The 19,280-nt window shown below is 40.4% G+C and overlaps 1 protein-coding gene across 1 annotated transcript; it reads right to left on the reverse strand.

The window, feature by feature from the left end:
• Window positions 1–14,038: 14,038 nt before the first annotated feature.
• LOC142643693 (uncharacterized) lies at window positions 14,039–17,859 on the reverse strand. The gene is made up of 2 exons (XM_075818399.1): window positions 15,426–17,859; window positions 14,039–14,646 (listed from the first exon to the last, which is right to left on the reverse strand). The coding sequence occupies exons 1-2, from the start codon at window positions 17,854–17,856 to the stop codon at window positions 14,231–14,233; spliced, it is 2,847 nt and encodes a 948-aa protein (XP_075674514.1). The 5' UTR covers window positions 17,857–17,859; the 3' UTR covers window positions 14,039–14,230.
• Window positions 17,860–19,280: the final 1,421 nt, after the last annotated feature.

Here is a 19,280-nt window from a genome sequence, read left to right on the forward strand (position 1 = left end):
GGTGGAAGCAGGGTCGCCCATGAGGATGATGCCAAGGCCATGCAGAGGAAGGTTGACCACCTTAAGAAAAAGTTACGCCATGTCAGACGAAGGCGGGCTTCACCTCCGTCCAATCCTTCCTCTAGGGGGTCCTAGGGAAGCAGTTACAGTCCAAGGTCCAGGACTCCCCCTAGCGAAACCTTCTCTTACGAGAAGGATGAGCTTCCAAGTCGTAAGCATAAGAAATTTCCCTCAAAGGGCTTGGAAAACGATGCTATGAGCCGAGCGTTGTACCAACTCTCCAAGTCACCCTTCTCACGCAGGTTCGAGAAGGGAAGGCTCCCACGGCGGTTCACTCAGCCCACCTTCACCATCTATAATGGCAGGACAGACCCAGTCGAACACGTGAGCCATTTTAATCAAAGGATGGCGGTAAATTCTCAGAATGAAACCTTGATGTGCAAAGTCTTTCCCCCTAGCCTGGGACCTGTTGCTATGAGATGGTTTAACGGACTAAAGCCGGGGTCTGTCGATTCTTTCATGGAACTCACTAGGGCATTTGTGTCTCGATTCATTACATGCAGCAGAGTCACTCGGCCTTTGGACTCATTGTTATCCATGGCCATGAGGGAGGGTGAGACTTTGAAAGTGTATTCTGACAGATACTGGGAAATATTTAATGAAATTGACGGTGATTTTGATGAAGTGGCGATTAACACTTTCAAAGTGGGCCTCCCAACTGATCACAATTTAAGGAAATCTTTGACCAAAAAGCCCGTGCGGAGTGTACATCGCCTTATGGATTGCATCGACGAGTATAAGATGGTTGAGGAAGATCAACAACAAGGTAAGGGTAAGACGAAGGTTATCCCTTAGGAGAGAAGGGATTTCAGGTCGGACGGGTACCATAACAATAAACCGAGGAGAGATTTCTCTAGGCAATCTGGTTCAGTCACTCCTCAAGTAGTTAATACTGTATTCCGAGAACTAGTGCACCAATTGCTGGAGAAAGTCCGTAAGGAACCCTATTTCAAGTGGCCTAGTAAGATGGCGGGGACCCTACAAAACGGAATCAGAACCTCTTTTGCCAGTATCATCAAGATGTGGGTCATACTACCGAGAATTGTCGGACCATTTGGAACCATTTAGAGCAGTTTATTAGTGAGGGAAAATTGAAGCAACACCTGTATCAACCTAACGAACAAGGAAATCATTCGGGTTCAAATAATCAGAAGAACAACTCATCTCGGTCACCCTTGGGAACGATTAATGTCATCTTCGCTGCACTTGGCAGGACCGGTTTCTGTCCTACAAGGGTGATGGCGGTGTCACATTCCCAGGTCGAGGAGTCTGGCTCGAGGCCGAAGAGGATCAAAGGGAGTACGCCTGTTTTAGGATTCTCTGATGATGATAAGGTTGGGACTATTCAACCGCATGACGATGCCCTGGTGGTCACATTGAGGATAGGGAATGATGACGTCAGGAGGATGATGGTCGATCAGGGTAGCGGTGCAGATATTATGTACCCTGACTTATTCAAGGGGCTTAAGTTAGAGCTGGAGGATCTCACTCCCTATGATTCACCGTTGATAAGCTTTGAAGGGAAGACTGTCATATCAAAGGGACAAATTCGTTTACTCGTACAGTCGGGCTCGAAAACAGTCGATGTAGATTTCATTGTGGTTGACGCATATTCTCCATAAACGGCCATCGTTGCAAGGCCTTGGCTGCATGCTTTGGGTGCTGTCTCCTCGACTTTACATGTTAAAGTGAAATTTCCTTCGGGTGGATTGATTGAAGAAATTCTTGGGAGCCAATTAGTCGCAAGGCAATGCATATCGGCCGCAGTGCTGCATCAAGCCGAATCAGAATCCTCGACCTTGGCTGTGGAAGACTTATAGCAATTAACAACTCTGAATGCGTCCGGTGCGGTGACAGCAGAGGAGGCCACGTGTGAAGAATTGGAAAGATTTCTCATAAATGATGACCCCGAAAGGTTCTTTCAAGTTGGGATACGGCTACCACAACAAGAGAAGATGGAATTAGTGATGTTTTTGAAAAACAATATCGATGTTTTTGCATGGGATCCCTACGAGGCTCTGGAGGTTGACCCAAGTTTCATTTGCCATCATTTGAATGTCAGTCCTGTCGTTATTCCCAGGAGGCAACCACTTCGGCGTTCTTCGAAAGAACATGCCGAGGCCGTCAAGGAAGAGGTGCTCAAGCTCAAAAGGGCTGGGGCTATTAAAGAGGTTTTTTACCCCGAATGGTTGGCGCATACTGTCGTAGTAAAAAAGAAGAGCGGAAAGTGGAGAGTATGTATGGACTTCACAGACCTGAATAAAGCCTGCCCAAAAGACTCGTTCCTGATGCCTCGCATCGATCAGCTAGTGGATGCTACAGTTGGGCATCCTCGAATGAGTTTTTTGGATACCTTCTAAGGTTATCACCAAATACCTTTGGCTTTGGGTAATTAGGAGAAGATTGCCTTCATTACTCCTACGGGGAATTATCACTATAAAGTGATGCCATTCGGTTTGAAAAATTTAGGGGCTACTTACCAAAGGATGATGACCAGGATGTTCAAATCGCAGCTTGGGAAGACCATTGAGGTATATGTGGATGTAAGACAGTACCTATGTATGTGAAAGATTTGGACGACACCTTTCAAACACTTAGGAAGTACAAGCTGTGCCTTAACGCCTCAAAGTGTTCTTTTGGGGTAGGCTCCGGAAAGTTCCTAGGCTACATGGTGGCTCATAGAGGAATAGAGGTAAATCCGGCACAGGACAGAGTCATTCAGGGCTTGCAACCACCTCGGAATCCGAAGGAAGTTCAGAAATTGACCGGGATGACTGCTGCTCTAAGCAGGTTTATCTCTCGGTCCGCTGATAGGTGTAGACCTTTTTTCCAATTGTTAAATAAGTGGAAAGGATTCTGATGGTCCGAGGAATGCGCTTAAGCTTTTCAGCAACTTAAGGAATATCTTTCCCGGCCACCTATCATGTCTCGGCCGGAGGTTGATGAAATCCTATTTGCATACCTAGCTGTAGCTATCCATGCAGTCAGCTTTGTTCTGATAAGGGACGACGGTGGAGTACAAAGACCGGTTTATTATGTTAGCAAATCTTTGAATGAAGCTGAGGTGCGTTATTTGCCTTTGGAGAAGGCAATTCTGGCCGTAGTCCATGCTACATGAAAGCTTCCTCACTACTTCTAATCCCACACCGTCGTGGTTTTGACTCAACTGCCTTTCAAGTCAGTATAGCGAAGTGCTGACTACTCGGGGAGGGTAGCCAAGTGGGGAACTATTCTGGGAGCTTTCGATATCAAATATATGTTGCGCACCTCGATGAAGGGCCAAGTTCTTGCTGATTTGGTGGCAGAGTTCGCCGAACCATCGTTAGAAGAAACAGCAAAGGAATCGCACATGGATGAAAAATCAGTTGGCATGATCACATGCAAAGGGCCTTCAGTTTGGAAAGCGTATGTTGATGGGGCAGCAAACCAGAGGGGATCAGGCGTTGGACTTGTTTTGGTATCCCCTGAGGGAATTACCTTTGAGAAATCATTGAGATTAGCGTTCTCGGCCACTAATAACGAGGCTGAGTACGAAGCTATCTTAGTCGGTATGGATATGGTCTGGAGAATAGGGGGAAAGGCAGTTCATATGTCCTCGGATTCTCAATTAGTTGTGGCCAAGTGACGGGGACCATGGAGGCTAGGGATCCAAGAATGCAAGAGTACCTGACCCAGGTCAAATGTTTACAATCCAAGTTTGATTCATTCATCCTTTCGCATGTTTCTAGAAGTGGAAACATGCATGTGGACTCGTTGGCCACTTTGGCGACGTCCTCGGCTCAATGTTTGCCTAGGATTATCATTGTCGAAGACTTGCTGAAATCGACTTTAACCACCGCAAGTGCCGTCCGTATCCATCTGATAAGGTTCGGACCTAGTTGGATGGACCTCGTAGTTTCTTTTCTAAAGAGCGACGTTCTGCCCGAGGAGAAGTCTGAAGCAGATAAAATTCGTCAAAAGAAGCCTCGATTCTGGTTGTCCGAGGATCAGAAGTTGTATACATGCTCATTTTTCGGACCATACCTGCTATGTGTACATACTGAGCGACGGAGGCACTTTTGGAAGAATTGCACGAGGGAATTTATGGAAGCCATATTGGGGGGAGATCTTTAGCCCATAGAGCTCTGACTCAGGGATATTGGTGGCCCAATATGCAAAGAGAGGCTCAGGACTACGTAAGAAAATGTGACCAGTGCCAGAGGTTTGCTTCCAATATTCATCAGTCTGGTGGTGTCCTTAATCCTTTATCTAGTTCTTGGCCATTCGCTCAATGGGGACTGGATATAGTTGGACCTTTTTCGAGGGCTGTGAGAAACAAAAGGTGGCTACTCGTGGGAACTGATTACTTCACCAAGTGGGTCGAAGCTGAGCCTTTATCAAGTATTAGGGATGTGGACACCAAGAAATTTATCTGGAAGAACATTATCACTAGATTTGGGGTACCTCACACACTTATTTCAGATAATGGCGTGCAATTTGATAGTAAAGTTTTCAGGAAATATTGTAATGACTTGGGCATCACAAATAAATACTCCACTCCAGCTTATCCTCAGGGAAATGGGCAGGCTGAGGCCGTTAACAAAGTTATAGTCAGTGGACTTAAGAAGGGGCTGGATGACGCAAAGGGTAGATGGGTAGAGGAATTGCCACGCGTTTTGTGGACATATCGAACTACGCCGTGAAGATCCACTGGAGAAACACCTTTCTCCATGACTTATGGGGCTAAGGCGGTGATACCTTTGGAATATGGGCTTCCCACATTAAGGACGAGTTCTTTCAGCCCGGGAAATAACGATAACCTCTTGGAGAAAAGCCTAGATCTGGTTGAGGAACGGCGAGAGGCCGCCATGGTCCAACTGGCTTATTATTAGCTGAAGCTCAAACGAGGATATGATGTTCATGTGAAACTAAGACCACTAGCGCCTGGGGATTTTGGTGTTGAGGAAAGTCATGGGTACTTCCAAAAATCTAGCGTGGGGAAAGCTAGCACAAATTTGGGAAGGACCATACCGAATCATTTCTGTAGCGGGCATAGGGTCATATCGCTTAGCCGATCTAGATGAAAAAATTGTACAACGCCCTTGGAATGTAAATAACCTACGAAGGTATTATTATTAATGAAAAACACGTTTGTCGTTCGTTGTTCAAATTATCATTATGTAACAGTTCGATTTACTTATTATAAATATCAAACAGAAACTTGGTCATGCATGGTCCTCGGACCACATACCTCGTGGAAATTGATATCTTATTGATTGTTAAACAGAACCTTAGTTATGTCGGGTCCTCGGACCTTTTACTTTGGGGAAATTAACATTTTAATTCGCTATTTCTAAATATCAAACAGAAACTTGGTCATGCATGGTCCTCAGACCATATACCTCGTGGAAATTGATATCTTATTGATTGCTAAACAGAACCTTAGTTATGTTGGGTCCTCGGACCTTCTACTTTGGGAAAATTAACATTTCAATTCGCTATTTCTAAATATCAAACAGAAACTTGGTCATGCATGGTCCTCGGACCACATACCTCGTGGAAATTAGTATCTTATTGATTGTTAAACAGAACTTTAGTTATGTCGGGTCCTCGGACCTTCTACTTTGGGGAAATTAACATTTCAATTCGCTATTTCTAAATATCAAACAGAAACTTGGTCATGCATGGTCCTCGGACCACATACCTCGTGGAAATTGGTATCTTATTGATTGTTAAACAGAACCTTAGTTATATCGGGTCCTTGAACCTTCTACTTTGGAGAAATTAACATTTCAATTTGCTATTTCTAAATATCAAACAGAAACTTGGTCATGCATGATCCTCGGATCACATACTTCATGGAAATTGATATCCTATTGACTGTTAAACAGAACCTTAGTTACGTCGGGTCCTCGGACTCTCTACTTCGGGGAAATTAGCAGAAACCGTGCCTTATGAGTGTTGATGTATTGATGAGCCACAGTAAGTTTGATGGATTGCTTTATGCCCCAAACTAAATGCTAAGTTCAATTTTAGATTGTGTATTGTTGTATTACATATATTATGGTTTTGAGGCATAATTTACATATATACACTAAGTGTATGTACTTTTATTCGAAGTTACTGCTAATCGAAATGTTGTAAAGACTTTACTATGTGTTAGGGGGTAGAGTTAATTGTTCCACTCATGTAATTTTGCGCTAAGGAGAAGCGAATTAGTATTTTTGTACTGAAGGTTGGAAGTCAGTTGAAGATCAAACCTTTCAAATTTCTCATTAATTTTGTCAAGATATACACTGGAAATGAAAGCCCTAATACACAAATTATTACATGAGAAAAGGGGGGGGGGGGAGTCCTAACTGGCCTAGGTCTTAAACCTTGGTGGGGGGGTCCTGCTTGGATGTGCTGGCAGCCCCTTTTGCTTTACTTCACTCCTTTGTTTGTTTTAGCTCCGCTTCGAATGAGGTCTGGACTTGTTTCCCTTTGTCTTTTGCCACTAGTGGAGGAACATTGGGCTCGGCATTCTTGCTCGGAGGCTTCTCGGCTTCGTCGTCTTGTTCCTTCTCTTTTTCAGAACCAACAGGTTCTTTAGGAGTTGGAATGGGCTTTGGAATCATGGATGGATGCGTTGAAGGCGCTGTTTCGTGGGTAGGTGCGACAGGAGGAAGCTCTTCGAGCACTTGGATCTCCTGAGGAAGCCAAATGTTCTTAGGTTTCCTCTACTCAGAAGTCGTGGGAATCCCTATCACATTCAGAGCTTCTGCCCACACTTGTTGGCAGTACTCCCTGCATAGCTCTGCGAACTCCTTTGTCAGTTGATTTTCTGTCGCCTCAACCCCTTCTTTGTAAGTAGCTTTCTTGGCAGCCTCCACGTTTTCCTTGAGGGTACGAGCCTCTTCCCTCACTCAAGCAAGCTCCTTCTTCAGGTCAGAGTTTTCTTGTTGGGCTTTAGATAAATCCTCGTCCTTTTGACGCAGAAGTTTGCGTTGCCCCTCCACCTGAGTTTTCATCGTTTTAAGACTGGCCTCGGCACCATCTCTCTCCCTCTTCTCCTCTGTCAGCTGCTTGGTTAGGTTCTCGTTCTCTGCAAGAGTTTGGCCTAAAGGTTTCTCGATCTCCAGTCTGGCCTCAAGTTCAACTGTAGCCTTTTTCCGAGAGTCTTCCACCCACCTTTCTGCAGCAAAGACTTCTTGTATGACCTGCATTAAAGTATTAAACAAATGCGTTATTGTTCAAACGAATCCAAGGTACGTATGAACGATTTTTCGCTAAAACGTAATGAAAGCAGTAAGGTGGGGTAAATACGAGACACTCACCAAAGCCAAGTCTCTTTTGAGAGAGAGAAAAAGATGTGGTTAAGTCATCTTGTTTAGGGCATCCATGTCCTTTGGTAGGAGAAGAGGCCGTTCCAAAGCCTCAGCCAGGTGATGAGCGTGTCCTTGCTGGAACGCCCTGATGTTGGATTGGCAGGAGATTGGGGCCCCATCTAGCTTCAGTTCGGGAGACTAGTTGGCCTATGTACTGCGTACCTCGGCCAGGTCACGATTCTCCCCACTCTCTACTGAAGAGGCACGTCCCTTACCTTTGCCTACTTTCTGTTGTTGTTGTTGCTGCTTTAGTTTTTTCTGCCTCTCCATATCTGCTTCCTCGGCCTCATTTTTCCTCTTCTTCTTAGGCTTCGGAATGGGAATCTTAGGATCAAAGGGAGGAGGGGGTGGTGGCAGAGGGGGAGGGATCTATGACTCAACCGCGCCCTTTTTAGAGGCTTTCGTGCCCCTCTTAGACATCAGCTTCCTAAGAGTAGACATGTCGTCTTCCTCGGAGCTAGAGTCGGGTTGTGCTATTATTGAACCCTTTATGCTAGAAGTTTCCGCAGGCACGTGCTCTTCGTCCGAGAGGATGGCGAGTTGATCCTTTCGAGGTCTCTCAGCTTCTTCAAGGTGAAACTGTTCAATTTCCTCGTCAAGCGATCGTTGCGAAGATGACGGTTCTTCTCGGATGGCTGTCGTCTGGGAATGCGCTGAGAGAGGAACTCCAGCGATGGGGCGAGAATACAATATGATAGAGGGGTCGTCTGGGAGTTCGTGGTCAGAAAGGAAGCCTCGTTGTGAAATATCTATCCTTTTGCGTCGTTGGTCTCCTGTGGTGATCGCGTTGTCAATCTCTTGGAAATCGTCTGATAAAGGATCATATCGTAATATCAGGTGGGCTGCTTTCACTTGTAGGTCTTTGCTAACAAACACTTCGGATTGAAGAACGCGATTGAGGTCCACGACATTGCAAAGGCTTAGACGCGGCCGTACGTGTTGTTTATCTGTAAAAAACATCCGAGGAGACGAGCATGGTTAGATCAACAATGAATATCAAAGAAAGGTGTAGTAACACGCAATGTAACAAAAAACGGTAAAGTTAATGGGACTACGTCACAGGTTAGGGAATCTAACTCCTATGGAGTCACACCTGGGTCTCCCCATTCGACTGGGTAGTGAGGACTGTCAGACCAGTTTGCTGAGGCGATAAGATAGTTGTCTTTCATGCCTTTGTTGGATTTGGGAAGACAGGATATGAGCCTAACAATGTTAGATCTGGATTTAAGGTAATATCCTACGTCTTTAAGTTTATGGCACTCGCACATGAAAACGACGTCGTGCCATGTGAGGTTCAGACCCATTTGTTCATTTAAAGCGTCGACACAACCTAAGACTCTAAACACATTAGGTGTGCACTGATCTGGGCATAACCTATGGTTACATAGGTATTCGTTGGTTACGTTTTTCATGGGAAGGGTCATCCCGCCTTCTAGGAATGTGATGATGGGGATGATAACTTTTCCCTTTCTTCTAGCATTACCTATGGCTTCTACTGGACAATATCTCAAGCCTACGTCTTAGGGAATTTGATATTTGGCCCGAAAACCCTCCATACCAGCGTCGGTATCTACTAAACACTTAAATCTACCCATTTGGTGGGAGTGAGAATGAAAGTTTAGAGAAGGGGAGGGGTCTAGTTGGTGGCCGAGGACAGAAGCCGAGGAGAAATGAGTAAAGGAAGTTGAGAACTTACGGGAAATAGTTAGGCGATTCTTCACGAGCTTCTTGAGAGGAAAGAGAGTGAGTAACTCTTAGACTTGATTGATTTCTGAAAGAATTGATGGAGATTCGGTTTCCTAGGCGTTTTGGCGTGTGGGAGGCGGCCTCGAATCAGAATTATCCCGCCGAAATTTTTAGAGCAAACCCGGATCGTTGGATGCATATCTTACCGTTGAACGTAGGGAACAAGACGTAACTTGCAGTCATTAATGCGAGTGTTCTGGGTTTCGAAGCGACATGGGCGGTTTTAAAGGAACGAAAGGACCCCTACACATGTGGCAGCGTGCAAAGTGTGTGGAGGGTGCGTTGTTGGTTCAAAACTCCATTTCTCTCCTCGGATGGGGGGAAAAATGAAGTTTTGAGGGGCTATTGTGGGGGGTAAAAATGCTTAAATGCACATTTGGGCCTTGGGTCTGGTTTGTTGGTATAAGTCTATTCAATCAGAGTCTTCGTGGCCCACATGCCAGTTCGCGCTACAAGGGGCAGAGGAATTGTCCGAGGAGGAGTATCTCCTCGGATGGGCCCAGTAAAGACCATGGGACGTGCTAAGGGATTTAGAGACAGAATTCTGAAAGATCTGTTGGGTAAAGGCGTGATCCAAGCACTCGTTAGAAGGAGGAACGTGTGAGAAATATTAGAAGAGAAAAAACTGCTACTACCACATTAAAGGCCCTGCACCTACCTCCCTGGCCGCATTAATGGAGGAATGACCTCTGCACAGTAATATTCAGCCTTCCAGCTATTATTTGAAGACTTTAAGAAGGTGGTTAATGAGACAAGTATCTACGGGGAAGATCTGTGTTACATGTGGAAGAAAAATGGAAGAAGAAGAGGGCTATAAGAAGACGAGAGAGGAAAGAAGAGTAAGGACCTTTTTTTAAAAAAACTAAAAATTGTAATATTTTGCTTAAAGAAAGAAATGCAATACGAGTGGTCCTCGGCTTACGTCTGAGGAGAGCTTTTGTCATATTTATCTATTATTCGCATAGATTGCAGCATTCTAGCCTGTTTATTAACTCTCTAATATCCTTAACATAGGTTTCAAACCCATACTCTACAAATTTCATTGTATAAGACTTTTTGGACCTGAGTCCATCTAGGGATTGGATCGGGTACAAATTGTGCCCTTACAGAATATTTATTGGTCCCAAATTTACAAGCTTCTCTCTTGCTTTGGGCCTATACATCTCTCTCACTGACACAGGATTGGTATCTCTTACTCTAGGTCTATACATCTCTCTCTCTGACATGCTCACATGTTAGTAAGAGAAATACTGCATTGGCCTGCCACATATAAAAATTTCTTCTCTCGAAATGATATCCCGAAAAACTTGGGATAGTCTAGTCAAATAAGATAATGTTGGATTTACCTACTAAAGAAGATATCATTGTACTCACGGCCTAATTTGTTATGAAAATTCCAAATGTTAAGCTGAACAAGAATATTACACTTTTGACAATCATGGCCGATACAGAGGAAAATAAGCACAACAAAATCAACGTAAGTAAGGATGCTTTGATACTTTCCAGCCTTTGTGTAGTCACTGATCTAAAAGGTAGTCATTAATGTTTATTTCTAGAAGGGTCCCATGAATTTCTAGAAGGTCCCTCTCATGGTGCCTATCTTCAAAGGCTACAACCATCTTCCCATCTATCGTCATAAACGACAATAATAGGAAAAAGTTTTGAAAATAACTTGTCAGGCGCAAATAATAGGAAAAAGTTGTGAAATTAACTTGTCATGTGCAATTTAGTGGTTAAAGGGTTGGGATGGACTGCAGACTAAACATTTTGAGTTCGATCTCTATTAGGAATTCATCTGGATTACTTAATACACGGTCTTGGTAGGTGAAGTTATGTATCCATGGTTTACTTTCTAGGAGAGGGTCTAAAGGACCTTTCCTTAGTGGAATTCTACGTCATTAAGAAAAAAAATTGTGAAAAGTATTCATTTTTCTTGAACTTTTAGCACACCCCTATCGATAAACCATGAGTTTATGCTCCTTAATCTAGAGTTAAGTGCAATGGAAAATAAATTTGACGATATGGTTATGATGGGAAAAGCCTTTGCAGAAAAAGCCCCAATGGTTGATTATTTAAGTCACTACTCTTAAAGAAAATGCTAATAAGAATCAAGGTTACAAATATGAGGAATCTTACCATATTTCAAAATATCTACCTAAATAAAACCTACTAATTTATAAGACAACTTAGCTCCAATACATTTGGACTCCTCATAGAAGACGTATTCTTTGCACAAGTCTCCAATTTATGTCCAACTCTGCAACAATCAGTTATTATTGTAGTTTATGTGCAAATTTCTTTGCAATAACACACTTTAATGAACTGGAAGCACCTCGTTACAGAACCTTAGGCGCACAGACATCGCAACAGCTCCATAGTTTTCGTGTGTCTAACTGGTGTTATAACAACCTAAAATTATGGCTTTTATATGTCCTGGAACCCTAGTGCTTGAATCCGAAAATATGCCAAGTCATCATGGGTTGGAATAGAAGTTACTATTTTGACTTCTCGTAACTCTATAGATTGAGAGGTGTCAAGCTATGTATTGATTTTCATTAAGTCTCAATAGATCAAAAGGTTTTGAGAGGTATCGAGGGACTTATTTTAGCAACTTTTCTTGAGTGGTTTCTTAAGCTGTTTTCTTTTGTCTTCAATGAATAGCACTTGAATACAATTAGAGACACTCAACCTAAAACTTGAGTATATAGAAAGTACGTTTTGACTCGATTATGCCAGTATCTAAAAATATGACCCTTAACAATTTTATTTTCTTCATTTTAAACTTTGATTATTTTATGAGAAAAGTAAAAAGAATACTTGAGAAATTGAGATCAATGAAGGCATCAAGTTTTTATTGTTGTCATGGTTGTTGCTATTATCATTCTTGTTCATCTTCATGTGAATTGAAGTTGTTTTTCCCTCAAGCAGCTCAAAGAAGTTGGTTGGTTAGAAGTATTAATTGTGGTATTTTCATATGTTTAAAAAATGAATAACGCTTGCCAAGAGCCTTGTAGTTCAATTGGTTAGTACCTCTTAGTGTCTTCAACAGAAATATCTAAAGTTCAAATCCCCACCACATTATAACTATTGAATTATAAAACAAAAAAAGAATAAATAATAAACCTTTGCAAATTTAGATGCTTTTGTTATGATCTTACCTTTCAGCAAGGTAACACTAAATAATTTGAAGTATCACAAATTTTGTACGCATTGTGAATTAGGGGGGTCACCTCAAGTTTCCTTCGTCATTTAAAAAATCAAATTGGTAATCAGAGGTCCAGAGACAGCCAATTTCGACATGAGAAATTACTTATTTTTGTTTAAATTGCAAGATAGTTATTTACTTATATATTAAGTATTAGTGGTATATATGTCTACCATCAAATTCAGAAATGTCTAAGAAAATCTAATGGAATGGTGCAATGTCGGTCTGAAGAACTAGTGGAACAAAAGACAAGCTTATCTCAACCTTTGAATTTTATGCTCCACATTCACCGATATGGCTTGAAAGTTGAAACTTGAGAGCTGGTCCATTTGAACATGAATGTGAAGGAATTGACGAGCACTATGTAATTGTATCTTATTAAACCCCGCATATCACAAGCAAGTTGCACTCCCTCTAGCGACGACTGAGTAGTCAAATAAAACGTCTATAAGAGACCTTAGCCGTATGTGAGTAGTCACTATCTAATATATTGCGTATAATTTGATTTCTAATGTAGATATAGAAGTATTTTTTGAAACCAATCACACATTTTTGGAAAGTGCCTTCTATTAAGTTTAGGACCATAAGAAAACTCAGTTATGAATTTGACATTAAAGCTCGTTAAGATTAAGTGGTGGGTTGGTTTGTCAAAAAGTAACAGCTATGCACAACATTTTTCAAGAAGTGAATTATGTCATCATAGAATAGAGGGCATGGATTCCAATTTGATATTTCAAAAAGATAACTAACCCGTTTTGGCATTTCAATTGCAATGGCATGACTCCACTAATCCCTTACGTAAAAGACCAATTTGAAAGGCAACTTGCCTTTCGGGGAAAGTTACCAACTTCTTTGGAAAAGGATGAAGTACTTGTTTGTTACACTGGTAGAAGAGTTGAAGCAATTACACAAGCCGTTTGAATTTTTAATACGTAGAATTTATTAAAATTTTCCTTGACTGGTGTATAAATTCAAGACTCTTTGGCTGAGGCTAAATATTAGACACTCATTTACACCCACTATTTCACATACATATCCACGATTGATGTGAAAATGTTAACATTTTAATACATAAAAGTGGATGTGAAAAAAGAAATGTGAAATAGTGGATGTGTGAGAATTAAAATCATTTCTAAAAAGAAATCTTGAATATAAATTAGATAGATTCTTTATTGGCGGTCATATATTAGATAGATTCCTTTTAGTTATAATAATGGTGACAATGCATTGTTAGTAGTTATTAGCAAATTGGATAATGATCTTTTTTTTTTTTTTTTTTTAAATATAGTTTTTCTTACCATGAAGTTTGAGAAATGCTAGAAACAACTTTTTTCACAATTTGTTAAGGTGGCAGATTGTGAATTTAGTAACATCAATATCACAATACCCCACCACCAATATCATTTTTATGATGCAATAATTGAAATATGCTTTGTCAAACAATTGAGATAAGTATTGTCTTCTTAGATTTATTGTAAAAGTTTTTAAGGGTGCTCCTAATATAAAATGAACCCACCTTTAGTTTATTAAAATAAACAAAAATAGCTAGGCATCACTCAGTAATTGAAGGCAATGTTTTTTTTTTGGGGGGGGGGGGGGGGGGTTAAGGTTATTAATGGAAGGCACTTAATTTGTATATGCTTGGAAAGGAAACAATTTTTTTTCCAAGAGGTATATTTGAGACATACGCACAGGATCCACAAGAAGAAAAATTTGTGAAAAGAGATGATGTAATTTCAAATACATACAATCTGTTCTGGATGAAAATACAAAAGCACAACTAAATTTGCTTTTATTCCACAATACATGGAGATAGCAAGTGTCTTACTTTGTGTCACTAAGTATACAAATCAATTGGCCTCTTTTACACTTATCAAACCTCAAGATTCAGCAGCTGTCTCAATGTCACCATGTCAAATGACTCAGAGAAAGATTGCCTATGAGTTGATAACCCTTGACATACATGCTGCATTGTTGGCCTAACTTGTGGGTTAGCACTAATGCATGAGAATGCCAATCTAGCAATTGTGACAACTTCATCAGCCAATTCTGGATCAGGAGTTGCTAGTCGCTTGTCCAACACATCCTTCAACTGCATACTGTAGGCATCTGATGGCAAAGATGACAATGTTGATGGTGAAGATGTTGACGGTGAAGATGTTGACGGTGAAGAAGTTGAAAGAGAGCATATCAGATCACCCGGATGATGTCCCATAATTATTTCTAGAGTCACTACCCCAAAGCTATACACGTCACATTTCTCAGTAACCCTCATTGTGTAAGCTAGCTCTACAAAATTCGAATGAATTAATCAACAAATAGACATATAAACTTTATGATGTCTCATTTTTAATGATATATGCAAGAGAAAAAGGGAAAAAGCAAAATTATATTTGATGATTTCTATTGTAGAATTTGTTGGTGCATTTTAATATTAATTGGCAAATAAATTGAAAATATTTTTTCTTGTGCAATTTATTTATTTTGATTTTTCTGGTATTTTGGGGGCATCATGCTAGTGAACCCATTGTATCGGTTGAGATGTATCTTTGATATTTTCTCAAGGTACAGTAAAATGCCTTAAAAAGAGCAAGTACTGCGATGCAAGTGAGTCATGTACCACAGTACTATCTATATCTTATTATTCTTATTTTTATAGAATTTTTTACATGGCATATGTTATTATTCGGGTGTGTTTGGATACTGCTTATTTGCCGAAAACTGAAAACTTATTGCTAAAAACATTTTAGTAAAATAATTTTTAAACGTATGAATAGTGCCGTGGGACCCAGAAATGCATTGGTATGCGCCGTTTTTGCATTTTTGGCTGGGTTATGAACAGTGCTGTGAGACCCAGCCAAAAATGTAAATGCTGAATTGCACGCTGGAAACGTGCAATCCAAACGCACACTTCATATGATATAAAAATTGAGGTAAGAAGTGAAATTTCATTTTATTTGTTGTAAGCTTGTTCCATAATTGTGATTTATCAAATTATTTTTAAACCATGGATCCAACAGAATTGAATTAATAAGCCATATATGAGGAAGAAGGTAGAACCAAATTACCTGGAGCAATGTATCCATATGTTCCAGCAAGCCCTGTCCAGTTAGATGAATCAAGCTTCACAAGTCTAGCAGTGCCAAAGTCAGAAACATGAGCTTCATAATTTGAATCCAACAATATATTATTGCTCGATATGTCTCGATGAATTATTGGTGGGGTGCAATTATGATGCATATAGTAGAGAGCATTAGCAATCCCGTTAACGATATTGATCCTTTTTATCCAATCCAACTCCTTCGCTTGCTTCACACTAGTTAGGATTTTAGCTATGCTTCCTCTTTCCAAGTATTCATATACCAAAAATGATTCTTGAGCATGTGCACAGAAACCATGAAGCTTCACAATGTTTCGATGACGTACCTTTGTCAGTGCCACAATCTCACTCTCGAAAGTCTTATGATCTTCCAACATTGCATTATGTAGCTTCTTCACGGCTACAACCTGACCTGTTGACAGCTCTGCTTTAAAAACATTACCAGTTGCCCCTACCCCAATGCAGTACTTAGCATTAAAACCTTCCGTTGTTTCCTTAATATCTTCATACACTAGTTTCCCATCATAGCTCCAAACTGAAAATAAATTTCCCTTATGTGAATCTCTCAGCTCGCCATCTTCCTTTTTCCTTTCTCTTCTCAATATATGAAGTATACCAACACTAATGGTCAAAATGAATGCAGCTGTAGGCACAAAGATAATGATAAAAAAAGCTGCATGATTGCGCTTTTTCTCATCTTTTACTGGAGGGTTACAGCTCATCAACCCGGTATGGTTCCCGCACAAGCCTCTATTATGTGTAAATGCTTCACTTGGTGCTTCTTGATAGGCTTTGCTGTTAGGAATTGGACCCTCCAACTCGTTGTAGGATATATCAACCAACCTCAAGCTCTGCATTCCATTGAAGGAGGAAGGGATGGAACCATTAAGCTCATTGTGAGAAATATCCAGTATTTCCAATTTGGCCAGGTTTCCAAGTTGCCATGGAATTTCCCCAGTGAGTTCATTCCTGCTAAGATCTAACAGAACTTGCAGAGACAACAAATTGCCAATTTCAATGGGAATGCCTTCAAAAAAATTGTTGTTGCTCAAATTTAAGTACAACATTTTTGAGCAGTCACCTAGCTGTTTAGGTATTGGACCACTTAGGTTGTTTGATGCTAGATTAAGATAGGCCAAATCGGGTAAACTTCCGAGTTCTGAAGGAATAGTGCCAGAAAGTTGGTTACTGCTCAAAGTGAGATTGAACAATGATTTCAGCTTCCCCAACTCCTTGGGAATTTTTCCCACAAGTTTATTTGAAGAAAGGTCAAGCACATGCAAACGTGAAGCTTCTCCAAGCTCTGATGTTATCTCTCCAATAATTTGATTATTGGAGATTTTTAAGCTTGTTAGAAGTTGGCACTTTCCCCAGTTTGGAGAAATCTCACCATGAAAATTATTGTAGCTCAAATCTATGTAATCAAGCACTGGGTATATACTGAAGTCTTCAGATATATTCCCGATGAGGTTGTTCCTATCAAGTCGGAGTCTTGTTAAGCTTGTGCAATTTTTCAAGCCTTTAGGAACAGTTCCTGTAAATCTGTTATTACTTGCACAAAAATCTTCAAGTATGTTACCATGACATATATTTTCTGGTAAAAATCCAGATATGCTGTTGTTTGACAAAAAGAATAGTGTCAAGTTGGTGAGATTATTGATCCCCCTAGGTAATGGACCAGACAACTGATTTCCATAGAGTGACAAAACCTTTAGGCCAACCAAACCACCCAAAGACGCAGGAATTGAATCACTCAAGTTGTTTAAATTCAAGCGTAGCTCAGTGAGAGATTTCAACTTTCCAAGCTCTGGTGGGATGGAGCCAGATAGCTGGTTGTTGGCAAGGTATAGTAATGAAAGATTTGTCAAATTTCCAATGGCAGAAGGAATGGAACCAAAGAGAAGGTTATTTGAGAAGCTTAATACACTAAGTTTCATTAACTTCCCTACTTCTTGAGGAATATTTCCAGTGAATTGATTGAAAGCCAGATTGAGTGTGGTGAGTTGGGAAAGGTTGTCAATTTGAGAAGGGATATCTCCAAAAAGTGAGTTATAAGCGAGAGCAAGAATAGATAGGTTGGGGAAGGATGTGAAGTTGAAGTAATCAAGTGTACCTCTCAAACCGAAGCTTGTTAGATTTATGCTGGTGACACTCCCCTCAACGTTGCAACTGATCCCTATCCAGCTGCATGGGCTTAAACTAGAGCTTGTATTACTAGGAGAAAGTGTCCATGAAGGTAAATAAGAATCAGTCTGGTTTTGGAGAGTTGATTTCCAATTGAGCAGTGCATCCACTTCTGCTCTTCTGTCTGCTGTTGAAGAGGCTGAAGCAGGAGAAGCAACATGAAAATAAGAAAAGAAGATGAGGAGAGAAAGCAGTAAGAGGGCCTTGGGCAACATGGTCTTGTTTAATTATAAGAAGGGGTTAGTGAACCAATGCATATATAAAAGACAGCTTAAATATACTTTGTATCTAGAGAGATATTATAAAATTCAGTCAAGCCTCTTTCACGACTTGGAGAGAGCTGACAAGTCAATCTCTATTGTCTTATTTTTCGTTTTCTTTTTGTGCATCTAATTATTTAATCAACTAGACCTTTCAAGATATCTGCTAAATATTTTGTTGGACTTAAAATATAGAATTGCTTAGGCCACATGATGTAATCATTTTAGCATTTGAATGAGTATATAATTATACATAAGCAGGTCAATATAAGGGGGAAAAAAAAGGAATTGAAACTATTCTAGAAGCAAGACAGGTAGGTCTAGGGCCTTAGCTTGAGATTTTCTCCATAGGAGACTACAGCAGTAGCTTCCTATTTTAATTTGTATGTAATTCTTGAGCATTCTCAATTCAACTTGACACCTTATTCAAAATTAAAGTTAAAGTAATTTCATAATCTATTCTCTTATTTACATTTCAAGTAATATATCTATAGTATTTGCCAAAGAAGATGACCCCGAATATGAGGCAATGGTATCAGAGTGTAGATTGTGATGAGCACAAGGAAGTAGCAAGAGCAGAGCAAGAGCAGTCAAAGTAAAAAACACTGCATAAACGACACAACACAGCTTTAGTGGCTGAGTTAATAGTTTTAAGTGATAGCACGTGAGAGTGTTAGTTAATACTGTGTACACACGTGTAGAGTTAGTTTCAGTTCTGTTAGTGAGTTGGTTGGTTAGTTTTGTACTCCTAGTTTTGCTAATTAATGAAAATATACAGATTTCTTTCAATTCATTTCGTGATACTCAAAAACATAGTCCTATTATTTTGAAGAAGCACCATTTCCATCTCAACGAATTATTGAGGAAAAAAGAATTGAATGGAATATAAAGGACTGAGATTCTTTTTTTCTTGTGTTTGTGTTTAAGAGCCTAAAAATTATATAATGGAAATTTTCTAGTTTCTACCCAAAACTATAAAGTCAAACTGGTCTAAACACTTGAAGTCCGCCAAAACAGACCAAAGCATCTCTAAGAGATGTCAACAATGCTTTAAAAAGTAATAAATATTTAAAAAACCAGACAAGTGAAAGGTTGGAAGTCAAGATCTGAAGTCGAAGACGGCGGCGAGGATGGCGGCACATTCTCTCTTCCTGTGGCACCAGGTCTCTCTCTCTCATCCTCACTTCATGTTTGGCTCCCTAGAAATTCAATAAAATTATTACGATTTATTTTTGTTTTTCTTGAGGAATGATTTGGCTTAGAAGTTGAGACTGCTTTCGAGCTCTTCGCTTAAACTCCTGCAGTTTTGTATCAAAGTCTCTTTCTTTCTCTCTTTTTAAACGGGACATTGAAGAATCAGAACTTCAACCCAAATACCA

The sequence above is a fragment of the Castanea sativa genome, chromosome 7 (genome assembly GCF_040712315.1).
Source record: "Castanea sativa cultivar Marrone di Chiusa Pesio chromosome 7, ASM4071231v1".
NCBI classification, from domain to species: domain Eukaryota; kingdom Viridiplantae; phylum Streptophyta; class Magnoliopsida; order Fagales; family Fagaceae; genus Castanea; species Castanea sativa.